This window comes from Sceloporus undulatus, chromosome 5 (genome assembly GCF_019175285.1).
Source record: "Sceloporus undulatus isolate JIND9_A2432 ecotype Alabama chromosome 5, SceUnd_v1.1, whole genome shotgun sequence".
NCBI classification, from domain to species: Eukaryota; Metazoa; Chordata; class Lepidosauria; order Squamata; family Phrynosomatidae; genus Sceloporus; species Sceloporus undulatus.
In genome coordinates this window covers 168,314,792-168,328,344 of record NC_056526.1, presented here as the reverse complement: position 1 = coordinate 168,328,344, position 13,553 = coordinate 168,314,792, and the positions used below count along the sequence as shown (strand labels likewise).

At 49.4% G+C, this 13,553-nt stretch overlaps 1 protein-coding gene and 1 pseudogene across 6 annotated transcripts in view; one reads left to right on the top strand and one right to left on the bottom strand.

Annotated features, from left to right (window-relative positions):
- The window catches only part of LOC121930502 (CXXC-type zinc finger protein 5-like), an 87,834-nt gene that overhangs the window by 72,256 nt on the left and 2,025 nt on the right, over positions 1-13,553 (bottom strand). For all 6 annotated transcript variants that reach the window (XR_006103963.1, XM_042466910.1, XM_042466909.1 and 3 more), the window contains one exon: positions 1,915-3,397. Coding sequence is in view for 5 of the 6 variants with exons in the window: in XM_042466910.1 (XP_042322844.1) it covers positions 1,915-3,159 (1,245 nt within the window). In the remaining variant the exon portion in view is untranslated. The remainder of the gene's footprint in view (positions 1-1,914; positions 3,398-13,553) is intronic.
- Positions 6,007-13,553, top strand: part of LOC121931719 — a 96,391-nt pseudogene continuing 88,844 nt past the window's right edge.

Genomic DNA, 13,553 nt, shown 5'->3' with positions numbered 1-13,553 from the left:
AAATAATAGTGTTATTCTCTTTGTAGTTTTTTCCACATTCATGGGGGTCCTTAGCCCCAACCCCCAGCGAAGGTGGAGGGACCACTGTACTGGAGAATTCAACAATACAGCTCTGTTAATCTGTAGAATCAGTATGTAGAGAGATCTTGTAGCACCTTTGAAAGTAACTGAAAGAAAGAAGTTGGCAGCATGAGCTTTGGCAGACGTTTGTAAATGCATCTGAGGAAGCAGACTGAAGTCTAGGAAAGATCACGCTGCCAACTTCTTTCTTTCAGTGAAGCCGCACCCATCCTGGAGAAACAATCTCTTTTGACACCGCTTTAAGCAGTGTCACAACAGATTAGTTGTCCAGTGTGGATGCAGCCCTACTCTCAAAGGTGCTACAAGACCTCTCAAGACATATTCAAAGATATAGCTGTGTTTAAAGTCAGTATGTAGAGAGATCTTGTAGCATCTTTGAGGCTAATTGAAAGTGTGAGCTTTTGTAGACTGAAGGGCCCAAACAGACAGGCCAAAATAAAGCTGCTTTGGGTCACTTTGGAGGTGTGCTGTTTAAATGACACATGCATCTTAAGAGGCCAGAAGCTGCGTCAAAACTGTGCTCCAATCCTTACGACTGGAACATGGCTTTGGCGCAGCTTCCGGCCTCTGAGGACGCATGCATTATTTGAACAGCACACTTCCAAAGTGACCTGAAGCAGCTTTATTTTGGCCTATCTATTTTGGCCCTTCAGTCTACTTCCTCAGATGCATTTGGTGAAGTGGAAGCCAGGTGCAGACCTAAACACTTGTCCCTCCACATTTGCGGCTTTGACTTTTGCAGATTTAGTACTATGTTCTCTCTAGGAATATCTAAGTCCTCAAGCACAATTCTATGGTCTACTTTAACCAAGCGTTGCACTGAAGGACCCAGAGAATCTCAGAAAGCACACTCTACTAGGCATTTGTAGTTCCTCCAGCACACTTCATCCCTCAGTATCTGGCAGATGTTGACCACAGAGTTGCACTGGAGGACCTAGAGAGGTGTTCTGTCAGGTCAAAACATAGTGTCTTTGTTATTTGTGGGTTTTTCCACATTCACAGGGGTCCTGTGCCCCTAATCCTAGCGAATGTGGAGGGATGAGTGTATATGGTATGTGAGAATGGTATGTGAGAATGTCAACTTCCAATTCAGTTAAGTCTCAAAGGTGTTACCAGACCTCTCAGGATATATTCAAAGATAGAGCTATGTTGGTCTGTAAAATCAGTATGTAGAAAGATCTTGTAGCACCTTTGAGACTAACGGAAAGAAAGAAGTTTTGTAGACTTCCTCAGTACTTCCTCGGAGGCATTTGGTGAAGTGGAATGGAAGCCAGGGACAGGCCTATATATGCCATTGGTATGTGGGAATGTCAATGCCAAATTCAGGCAGTGCTCTCAAAGGTGCTGCCGACCTCTCTACGTACTGATTTTACAGACTGGACACAGCTATATATCCTTTGCTGGTCTGTAAAGTCAGTATGTAGAGAGAGACAAGGCTGCATCCACACTGGAGAAATAACTCAGTTTGGCCCCGCTTTAACTCTTTTCTGGCTCAAGGCTATGGAATTCTGGGAGTTGGAGTTTGTTGTGGACCCGGAGCGGAGCCTGAGTTATTCCTCCAGTGTGGATGCAGTGTGTGTGTGTATATATATATATGGTCAGGTGGAGAGGTAAAACCCACCAACAGAGGAGATGAGAAAAAGAAAGGAAGCGGGCGTGTGTGTGTGTGTGGCGTTGTTGTTGGCCTTGTTGTGTCGTGCCTCACAACCGGAAGGAGGCTTCGGAGAAGGGGTGCTGCATCTTGAAGCTAGACAAGAAGCACTGGAGCGGCGGGGGCAGGGGGTTGACGAGGGACGGCGGGAGGCTGGGGAGAAAGAAATCATCGCCTCTGACCTCGAGCGACGACGGCGACGCGCCGGGCTTTTTCTTGAGCTCTTCGCATTTCCTAAACTTGCAGATCTGGTGTCCGGTTTTGCGGTTCCTGCAGCTGCTGCAGACGCCGCAGTTGATCAGCCGCTTGCAGGGCACGCAGACCCCGCAGCGCTTCCGCTTCTTCTTGGCCGGGTTGCCGCCTCCTCCGCCTCCTCCGGAGCCTCCTCCGGCAGCCCCTCCACCGCCTCCTCCTCCTCCTCCGCCTCCTGCTCCTGCTCCCAGGGAAGAGGAGGCGGCGGCGGCGGCGGCCGAGGAGGCTGCGGCGGCGGAGGAGGCGGCGGCGTGGCTCTGGGGGCAGTCCGCCAGGTTGGCGATCTGGAAGGCGCTGTCTGTGACGGCGGCGGAGGCGGCGGCGGGGGAGTGGAGGGCCGTCATGACGATGACCCCCGGCGGCAAGGAGAGCCCCCCGAGGGCCGGGATGGCCGAGAAGGTCCCCACCCGCTCGGGCAGGTTCATCAGCTCGGCCTCGGCCGCGCCGCACTTGAGCTTGTTCATGCACTCCCCGGCGCCCAAAGGTCTGCAGTGCTCCGGCCCCAAGGAGGAGAGGAAGTTGTTGTTGGCCATTTGCAACGAGGAGGAGGAGGAGGAGGAGGAGGAGGAAGGCGGGGGAGGGGGAGGAGGGGGCTCGGAGGCAGGGCAGCCCGGTTTGCCCATCCGTTGAGAGTCGTTCCGGTGGTGGAGGCCGCCTCCGTTGCTCCGGTTGACGGCGTGCAAAGCGTTGGAGGGCGAGGAGGAGGAGGAGGAGGAGGCGGCGGCGGCGGCTGCTGCTTTGCGGGCCACGACTCCTCCGGCGGCGGCGGCGGCAGGGTTGGGTCCCCCGACGCCGGCCCCTCCGCCCCCGGCGCCGCTTCCCCAGAGCATGGCGGTGGCGGCGGCGGCGGTGGCGGTGTCGCAGTTCCAGGGGGACATGCCGATGCGGGCGGCGGCGGCGGCGGCGGCGCTGGGGAAGATGGGGGTAGTGATGCGGGCGATCTTGGCCGCCGCCGCCGCCGCTGCCGCTGCTGCCGTCGCCGCCGCCGCCTGCGGGAAAGCGGCCGCCGCGGCGCCTCCATTAGCCTTGTAGAAAGTGGCGAAGGAGCGGTAGCGCTCCATCTCCGAGTTGTAATCCACAAGAGGGTTGAGGGCCCCGTCGGGCAGGTGGCTCTCCTTGGGGAGGCCCGGCGCCTCCGGGTTGGGACCGGGCTCCACGCAGACGTTGGTGTTCATGGCCGCGGAAGGGGAAGGGGGGCCGGGGAGGGAAGGGAAGGGAAGGGCCGGGAGGAGGGCCACCGGAGCCCTCGGGGGAGGGCAGGGGACGGGGAGCGCTGCCCTTTAATCCTCCGCTTCGCGGGACATCATCATCATCTCTCCAGACCGTGAAGGCTCCTCCAGGTCCCGCGATGGCATCCTTCGCCTTTCTCTTCTTTCTCTTCTTCTGCTGTTCCTTCTCCTCCTCCTCCTCCCACTGGAAGAGAGAAAGTCATTTCGGAAAAACAGAAAGTGGACGGCACAGAAAAGGACTTATAAAAAAATAAACTGTAAAACGAAAGGAAAAGAAAGGAGAGAAAGGGAATCCGAGAAGGAGAGAGAGAGAGAAGGAGCAAGCAGGGCAGCGAAGGAGGAGGTAATATTGTCCCTTTCCCCTGAGGGTACATTGCAAGAGAGTGGCTTTCCACCAGTCAAGGGGATGCTTGGTTGGTGCTTCCCACTCCAGGCGAGGTGTCTTTCCCTAGAGTTTTATTCCAGTGTTGCTTTTTGCTCTGTCTCATTAGATGTTCAGTGATAAAAGTTCTCTCTTGTTGTTGTTGTGGTTTGACTTTGAGAGGGCGGATAGGAAGAGGGTGGGCTTATTTATTTACCTTTTTTTGATTTGGAAGCTGGTAGGTTGGGCTAGAAGCGGTTCATTAGACTCATTAGGGCTGCAATTAGGATAATTGATTCCTCCCTCCCCCTCCCCCCCCAGTTGTTCTGGGCCCTTTTAAAAAGCGTCTCGGTGGAGTCGCAGTGGTTGACTTTTACCTGCAAAGAAATGACGGGGGGGAAAAAGGTATGAGGAAAGGGACCCACACTTTGGCTGCATCCACACTGCAGCAATAACCCAGTTTGACACCGCTTTAACTGCCCTGGCTCAATGCTATGGAATTCGGGAATTCGCATGAAATGGAGATTGAAGTTCCCAGAATTCCGAACCCAGAATTCTATAGCATTGAGCCAGTGCAGTTAAAGCAGTGTCAAAGTGGTTTAGCTGCAGTGTGGATGCAGTCTCAGGCTCCCAAAAGCTGTAACTGCTTCCTCTCTGCCTCCAGTCTTGATTTGTAGTTTGTTTCTTTCCTGAAGCATGCCTTTCATCCCATTGAAAGAACCAGAGGCACCTTACAAATCCTGAGAGATATATATGAGTGTAATGCATCTTAGGGGTCATATGTATACATATATGTGTGGAAATGGCTACTCAGCAGAGATGATGCTTTTTGAAAGGGAGTATGATGCTTTTCAGCCTCCCTGGTTAGGGCAGCCCTTAGAGCCAAACCTGTGAATTGCCTTGTACTACATTCATTAATATATATATTGAGAGGAAGGGAGGAGCAAGGACAAGGAAACTTGGCTTTTGGACCCTCTGGGAGAATTTGGGAGGGCAAAGATCCCATGAGGACCCCGCAAAGCCCAGAAGCACAGTCAGTAGAAGAGCTGGGGCTTCTCTTGGGAGCTAAAACCGAGAGGCGAAGAGATAGCACTGAGAGCTCCTTCGACTGTGAAGGGCAGGCGCTTGGGGACTTTTAGTTTATACTTTTTTAAATAGCCTAGCAAGGTCTCTTCTTCTTCTTCTTCTTCTTCTTCTCCTCCTCCTCCTCCTCTCCCTTTCTCAACTCCCCATTTGCTAATTTCCTCCTCCTTTGCCTTCTCTTTTCCTTTTTTTTGCTTGCCCGTTAACCGGTTTGTTCTCACCCAGACCACCTTCTGCTTGGGGGGCCCTCGGGTTAGGAGGATGCAGAGAGAGAGAGAGAGAGAGAGAGAGAGAGGGAGGGAGAGGTGCTAGGCCTTCCTTCCTGCCTTCCTTCCTTTCCAGCCCCAACCGTCTTTTTCCCTTTCCTTTTAAAAAACCTCCCACCTCATTTGCATGTCTTTAGCCCTCCGATTGCCCCTGCTCTCCTTGGCATTTGTCAGCCCTCCCTCCCCCCTCGTTATTCCCAGCGATTAAAGCGTTTACGGGGGAAGGGAAGGGGAAGGAAGGAGAGCGAAGGCGAGGGAGGGAGGAGGGGAGGGAAGGCGGGGGCCAGAGGCGTCGTCGTGTCGGTGGCGGCGGCGGTCCGGATCATGTCTTTATTGATTGTGATGCAAACGAAGCGGAGTGACGGATGAGCCTCCCTCCTCCTTCGCTGCCCTGCTTGCTCCTCTCTCTCTCTCTCTCCTTCTCGGATTCCCTTTCTCTCCTTTCTTTCCTTTCGTACAGTTTATTTTTTTTATAAGTCCTTTCTGTGCCGTCCACTTCTTTTTTTCCGAAATGACTTTCTCTCTTCCATGGGAGGAGAGAGGAGGAGAAGGAACAGCAGAAGAAGAGAAGAAGAGAAAGGCGAAGGATGCCATGCGGGGACCTGGAGGAGCCTTCACGGTCTGGAGAGATGATGATGATGTCCCGCGAAGCGGAGGATTAAAGGGCAGCGCTCCCCGTCCCCTCCTCCCCCAGGGCTCGGTGCCCTCCTCCCCGGCCCTTCCTTCCCTCCCCGGCCCCCCTCCCCTTCCGCGCCATGAACACCAACGTCTGCGTGGAGCCCGGTCCCAACCCGGAGGCGCCGGCCTCCCCAAGGAGAGCCACCTGCCGACGGGGCCCTCAACCCCTTGTGATTACAACTCGGAGATGAGCGCTACCGCTCCTTCGCCACTTTCTACAGGCCAATGGAGGCGCCCGCGCCGCTTTCCCGCAGGCGGCGGCGGCCGGCAGCAGCGGCAGCGCGGGCGGCGCGGCCAAGATCGCCCGCACACTACCCCCACTTCCCCAGCGGCCGCCGCCGCCGCGCCCCCGCATCGGCATGTCCCCCTGGAACTGCACACCCCACCCCGCCGCGCGCCACCGCCATGCTCTGGGAAGCGGCGCCGGGGGCGAGGGGCCGGCGTCGGGGGACCCAACCTGCCGCCGCCGCGCCGGAGGAGTCGTGGCCGCGCAAAGCAGCCGCCGCCGCCGCCGCCGCCCCTCCCCCTCTCCTCTCCTCGCCCTCCAACGCTTTGCACGCCGTCAACCGGAGCAACGGAGGCGGCCTCCACCACCGGAACGACTCTCAACGGATGGCAAACCGGGCTGCCCTGCCTCCGAGCCCCCTCCCTCCCCTCCCCGCCTCCTCCTCCTCCTCCTCCTCCTCCCCTCGTTGCAAATGGCCAACAACAACTTCCTCTCCTCCTTGGGGCCGGAGCACTGCAGACCTTTGGGCGCCGGGGAGTGCATGAACAAGCTCAATGCGGCGCGGCCGAGGCCGAGCTGATGAACCTGCCCGAGCGGGTGGGGACCTTCTCGGCCATCCCGGCCCCCGGGGGGCTCTCCTTGCCGCCGGGGTCATCGTCATGACGGCCCTCCACTCCCCCGCCGCCGCCTCCGCCGCCGTCACAGACAGCGCCTTCCAGATCGCCAACTGGCGGACTGCCCCCAGAGCCACGCCGCCGCCGCCTCCGCCGCCGCAGCCTCCTCGGCCGCGCCGCCGCCGCCTCCTCTTCCCTGGGAGCAGGAGGCGAGGAGGAGGAGGAGGAGAGGCGGTGGAGGGGCTGCCGGAGGAGGCTCGGAGAGGCGGAGGAGGCGGCAACCGGCCAAAGAAGGCGGAAGCGCTGCGGGGTCTGCGTCCCTGCAAGCGCTGATCAACTGCGGCGTCTGCAGCAGCTGCAGGAACCGAAAACCGACACCAGATCTGCAAGTTAGGAAATGCGAGAGCTCAGAAAAAGCCCGGCGCTCGCCGTCGTCGCTCGAGGTCAGAGGCGATTTATTCTTTCTCCCCAGCCTCCCGCCGTCCTCGTCAACCCCTGCCCCCGCCTCCAGTGCTTCTTGTCTAGTTCAAGTGCAGCACCCTTCTCCGAGCCTCCTTCCGGTTGTGAGGCCACGACACAACAAGGCCAACAACAACGCCACACAACACACACGCCCGCTTCCTTTCTTTCTCATCCGCTTGGTGGGTTACCTCTCCACTGACCATATATATACACACCACCACACACTGCATCCACACTGGAGGAAAACTCAGGCTCGCTCCGCCACAACAAACTCCAACTCCCAGAATTCCATAGCCTTGAGCCAGAAAAGAGTTAAAGCGGGGCCAAACTGAGTTATTTCTCCAGTGTGGATGCAGCCTTGTCTTCTCTACATACTGACTTTACAGACCAGCAAAGGATATATAGCTGTGCCAGTCTGTAAAATCAGTACGTAGAGAGGTCGGCAGCACCTTTGAGAGCACTGCCTGAATTTGGCATTGACATTCCCACATACCAATGGCTATATAGGCCTGTCCCTGGCTCCATTCCACTTCACCAAATGCCTCCAGGAAGTACTGAGGAAGTCTACAAAACTTCTTCTTCCGTTAGTCTCAAAGGTGCACAAGATCTTCTACATACTTACTGATTTTACAGACCAACATAGCTCTATCTTTGATATATCCTGAGAGGTCTGGTAACACCTTTGAGACTTAACTGAATTGGAAGTTGACATTCTCACATACCATTCCACATACCATATACACTCATCCCTCCACATTCGCTAGGATTAGGGGCACGACCCCTGTGAATGTGGAAAAACCCACAAATAACAAAGACACTATGTTGACCACAGAACACCTCTCTAGGTCCTCCAGTGGCAACCTTGGTCAACATCTGCCAGATACTGAGGGATGAAGTGTGCTGAGGAAACTACAAATGCCGTATGAGTGTGCTTCTGGGATTCTCGGGTCCTTCAGTGCAACGCTTGTTAAAGTAGACCATAGAATTGTGCTGAGGACTTAGATATTCCTAGAGAGAACATAGTACTAATCTGCAAAAGTCAAAGCCGCAAATGTGGAGGGACAAGTGTTTAGGTCTGCACCTGGCTTCCACTTCACACAAATCATCTGAGGAAGTAGACTGAAGGGCCAAAATAGATAGGCCAAAATAAAGCTGCTTCAGGTCACTTTGGAAGTGTGCTGTTCAAATAATGCATGCGTCCTCAGAGCCGGAAGCTGCGCCAAGCATGTTCCAGTCGTAAGGATTGGAGCACAGTTTTGATGCAGCTTCGGCCTCTAAGATGCATGTGTCATTTAAACAGCACACCCCAAAGTGACCCAAAGCAGCTTTATTTTGGCCTGTCTGTTTGGGCCCTCAGTCTACAAAAGCTCACACTTTCAAGCCTCAAATGCTACAAGATCTCTCTACATACTGACTTTAACACAGCTATATCTTTGAATAGTCTTGAGAGGTCTTGTAGCACCTTTGAGAGTAGGGCTGCATCCACTGGACAACTAATCTGTTGTGACAGCTTAAAGCGGTGTCAAAAGAGATTGTCTCCAGGATGGGTGCGGCTCACTGAAAGAAAGAAGTTGGCACGGTGATCTTTCCTAGACTTCAGTCTGCTTCCTCAGATGCATTTACAAACGTCTGCCAAAGCTCATGCTGCCAACTTCTTCTTTCAGTTACTTTCAAAGGTGCTACAAGATCTCTCTACATACTGATTCTACAGATTAACAGAGCTGTATTGTTGAATTCTCCAGTACAGTGGTCCCTCCACCTTCGCTGGGGGTTGGGGCTAAGGACCCCATGAATGTGGAAAAAACTACAAAGAGAATAACACTATTATTTTTTACCTGACAGAACACCTCTCTAGGAATCGTCAGTGTACTTCTATGGTCAACATCTGCCAGAGGTTGATAATAGAATCATGCTGGAGGACCTACAAGTGCCTAGAGCATGTTTTTCTCTAGGAACCTATAGGTTCCTCCAGTACAACTCTATGCCAACTCTGGCAGAGTCATGCTGGAGGACCTAGAGATTCCTTGAGAGGACATAATAATTGAAATGCAAATAATCAACTGCAAAGTCAAAGCCACAAAGTGTGGAGGCCAACTATATTATGTGTATAGCCACACATACAGCCACTGGTCGTTTGGAGCTACCATGAACCCCCTTTTAAAAGGGGGAAGGTGGGAAACCTACCTCCCCCCTTTAAGAACAGTCATAATCATAAGAGTAGTGAGAATTTTTTAAATGCTGAGGATACTTTGGAGTTCCTCACTTAGGATACCTCCCCCTCAACACTTTGGCTGGTTTTGGTTATGTGTCTTTGATGGCAAAAACTAAAGGACAAAATTTTTTGAACTTGTTTTTGGGCAATGAAAAGTTGCTATTTTTTTTCCAAAAAATAATTTTAAACAAACTTCTACACAGGTTGAGTTCATCACACTAAATTAATCTCGAGCAAGTCTGTACATTTTACTTGCTATAAAGTGTCCTGTCTGGTGACATGTAAGCATTTTTTCTTGATGTGAAACCATGTGAAAAGTGACTCTTTGGAAGACCTGAAAACTTTCAAATGAATATGAAGCACCAATTTTTAATTTCTAACAGCTGTGGCCAATTGGAGGGACCCCCCCCCCCCACAACCACACACACTATCATTGTGTTGTTTTCTTTTTCTTTTGGTCTGCTCTGTGCATTGCTTATTTTGAATAAGGTCAGGGAACTTTTTTAACTGTCTCCTTCTCTGTGATTCTTAAAAATAGTCAAACACATTAAGGTAGCTCTTTTAGGGGTACTTTTTTAGAGGTGATGTGGTGGTAATCTAATGTGAGGAACAACGGTGATAGAGGTAAAGTTGCTGGTGAAGATGCCAAGAATAATACACTTTTGGCAATGCATCCTTACCAAAAAATTTTTTTAACCCTTTGTGGTATGTTTTTATTATCGGGTAAAGTACATCTTGACTGAAGTATTATGTGTGATTGAAAGTATATACATTTATTTTTAAAGTCGTCCTCAGAATTGACAATGTATTGAGTATTGCAGAGCTGTAAAGGCAGGTTTTCAAGTTTGATAGACAGGAAACGACAGAGAAGAGGGAGATTGTGGAAATTTCAGTTCATGTATTTAGTCTTGCAGACAGCAAGAAAGAAGAAAAATGTGTAAATGACTAATGTATATTTTTTAGATGGAGGAAACAAGAGGAAGACTGTAATCATATTTAAACCCCGTCATTATTAAAATTATAGTGTTGCTGGTTAGATGAACATATCATCTGAGACTGTGTATGATGAGGAGAGCTTTTTTGGTACAGAAGAGTATGGTGAGAGATGTAAAGTCACCAAGATTAACACGAGGTGAGAATTGTGCTGTCTGCCTGCAATTGTGACTACGGAGTTTTTATAATTGATATTTTTTCCCCTGGTATTAATGTTGCACTAAGTTTTAGTTTTCATGAAAAAAACTTGGGTGATAATCTTGAAAATTGAACTGTCCTTTCAGAAATTTTGATAGTGCTTCTTTCTCTATTTCCCCATAGCTGCTTATGTGTCATATGATATGGAATATCACATCAATGCACAACCTGAATGGATTATATTGAGATGGTAGAAATCAGTTGTATAGAGATTTGCCTGTTTATTTTGGGTTGCAAGCACTCCTGTTTTTTCATAGAACATTCAAAGAATTGTATATTGTGATTTTACAATAAACAGTGATGCTGGATTTGAACACTAAACCAGAGCTAAACACAACAAGATTTTTTTCCTGTTCCTGATGATATAAGTGTAACCTCTTGTGAAGCTTGGTGATACTTTCCCTGGACACTAGGCCCTAATATCTAGTTAGTTTTGACTGAGATAAGGCTGTACTACTGAACACATGTATTTGGAAGTAAAACTCACTGGAAATAGTGGGATATAGTTCAGAATAAACATGGATAGAAGAATCAAAGTGAACCTCATTTAGACTAGGAAAAATTTTGCAATAATTCATGGATGGGCAATTTGAAGCCCTCCAGATGATTTAAGATTGCATCACCCCTCATCCTATCATTGGCTATGATGTTAGGGCTCATGAGAACTGCAGTCCAATGACATCCAGAGGGCTCCAAGTTTTCCACCCTACTGTAAATGAAGGTGCATTGTAATCCTACACATGTTACTTGGAAGCATATCCAGTATGTTTATTGGGGGCATATTTCCAAGTATATGTGCACAAAACAGCAACATTAGCAATTAACTAGGTGGTTGTCTTTGCAAATGCATGTTCCAAACCCTGGGGATGGAAGAGGTGTGTGTGTGCATGTGTTTAAACCTTTCTGTGTCTTCAGATTTGGGACATGAAAACATGCCTTCCCTGACTGGTTGAGCAAAATCCATCTGTAAGGAGATATAAGAGGAGATTTTTCACAATGGCAAAAGTAATGGGAGCATAGTGTCTGACCTCTGTCGTCCACTATGCTCCATCACTTTTGCCCATGTGAAAATATCCACAGCTGGGAGAAGGAAGGGATAAGCATTCCCCCCTGCCTTGTGTTTCTCCTTTTAAGTGTCCTCTGCACTGCTGTGTATTTAAAGGCATAGAGGGTTGAGGCCCCAAGTTTCTCGCAAACCTACTTTACTCCATCCTTAGTCTAACAGCCATTCCCTACTGAGGCCAAGATCCACTCCTATCAGTTTTAAAGTCGTGTGAAGTAGCTTGTATTCCTCCCCCCTCCCCTCCCCCCTGTAAAAAACAAACAGAACTTTGCAGCACCATACTAAGTAAATTCTCAAAGTCTGTCCTACAATATTTAATTGGCTTTACTCCTAGTGACTCTATTCAAAACTGTATCTTAGCTTCTGGGAATGGGTGAATACCGTTCCTGCTCATCAGTGAGGTGACAAGGTGGGTGGCAGGAATGGTAAGGAGAAGATAAAGGGAGATAAAGCAAAACTGATTTGTAAATAAAGAATTGGCAAAGGTCTCTTGCCTGATTCAGGAGACCAGGACTTTTAAACATGTATGAACATGTTAATGAACATTACATTTTTCTCTAAAAGATGGCTAGTGAAATGCATGGTTTTAAACTGGTTCCTTCACTTTCATTTATTTGTTTTACTCCCGGCTCCCAGTGCTTATGTGTGTTTGTGCCTTCAAATTGCCTGCTTTAGTTCAATCCATGGACTTCATAGGGTTTTCCTAGCGAAGAATACGCAGAGGTGGCTTGCAAGCTCTTTCCTCTGAAATATGGTCCAAAGCACCTGGTATTCATTGATGATCTTCCATCTAGTACTAACTAAGGCTGAACCTGCTTACCTACTTGCTCTGGTGTCTTGAGAGCAAAGATACTAAGGCCTGTTACGACTGCCAAAATAAAGCTCTCGGGTCTCTTTGGAGGTATGCTATTTAAAATGATGCATGGGTCCTAAGAGTCCGGAGTCGCGCCAAAGCCACACTCCATTCCTAGCACTGGAGTGCAGCTTTGTTGCAGCTTCAGATTCTTAGGACCCATGCATCATTTAAATAGCATACCTTCCAAAGAGACCCGAAGCAGCTTTATTTGGCAGTCGTAACAGGCCAAAGACTAAAAAAGAAAACGCTTCCCCCTAATGTCTCTGGCAGGTCAGAGCTAGTTCAAAGCACATTCTGGCATGTGGCCCATATTTGATAGCCACATCATTTGACAATCAGAAAGATTCAAATCTTCTATTGTTACACACACACACCCCAGCTTTGAATTGTCCTCCCAACCAACCTTCCCCCATTTTGTTTCAACTAAATAAAAGAGCAATAGTATGACTATCTAAGACACGATGCAGCAACACCCACTGGAAGTATGTTTAGAGACTGACAGGGTCACATGAGTGAATGGAAGCCCCACTGTAGTTGCAGGTGGGGAGAATAGCTTCCTGCTGAACTGGCATCCAGGCTGAGATTGACTCGTGGTCTCTGTCAATCAGTATTTGGACCAGCAGTGATTCATTGAAGTCTGGATGGCACTTGACTGAAAAGATACAGAAAATAAAAATAGCAGTGATGGGCTTTCTAGGTCCGTTGTGTCTTTGAGAATTTATCAATGAAACTGTCTAGTTAAGAATCACAATACATCACATTACCCAAAAACCTGCAAATATACAAAAGGGAGCCAAATTATTCCAACTCACAGAATCCCCCAGCCAGTATTGTGACTGGCCATGTGAACTGGGAATACTGGTACTTTTATGCTCCAAAAAGGAACTTTCCAAGCTCTGTGTACACCTCACAGTCAAGGCATACTACTACAACCCCCCCTCTTTCTTTCTTTCTTTCTTCTTTCTTTCTTTCACAAAGGAACATAATGGATAAAACAACAACTCCAAGCCAGGGACATTTATGTGTAACCCAAGGTACCAATGCTTCAAAACAACATCTGGCAGGAACAAACTTCCTATTATTTACATAATGTCAATGAGGTATCCTTGGCTCTTGCAGAGTTTCAAAGAATTTAGAATGGTGGTTAAGGTAGCTTCACATTTACATTTTTATGTTCAAGATCAGAAGACTGGCAGTGGAACTGAACCTCTCTTTTTCCTCCAGCTTGCTTTTGGCTTTATAAATTTACTGAAGTTTCTAAAGTTATTTTGCTTTTTTTGGTTAATTATTTTGTTTACACATACCAGTATAAGTCATGATGTGGTAGG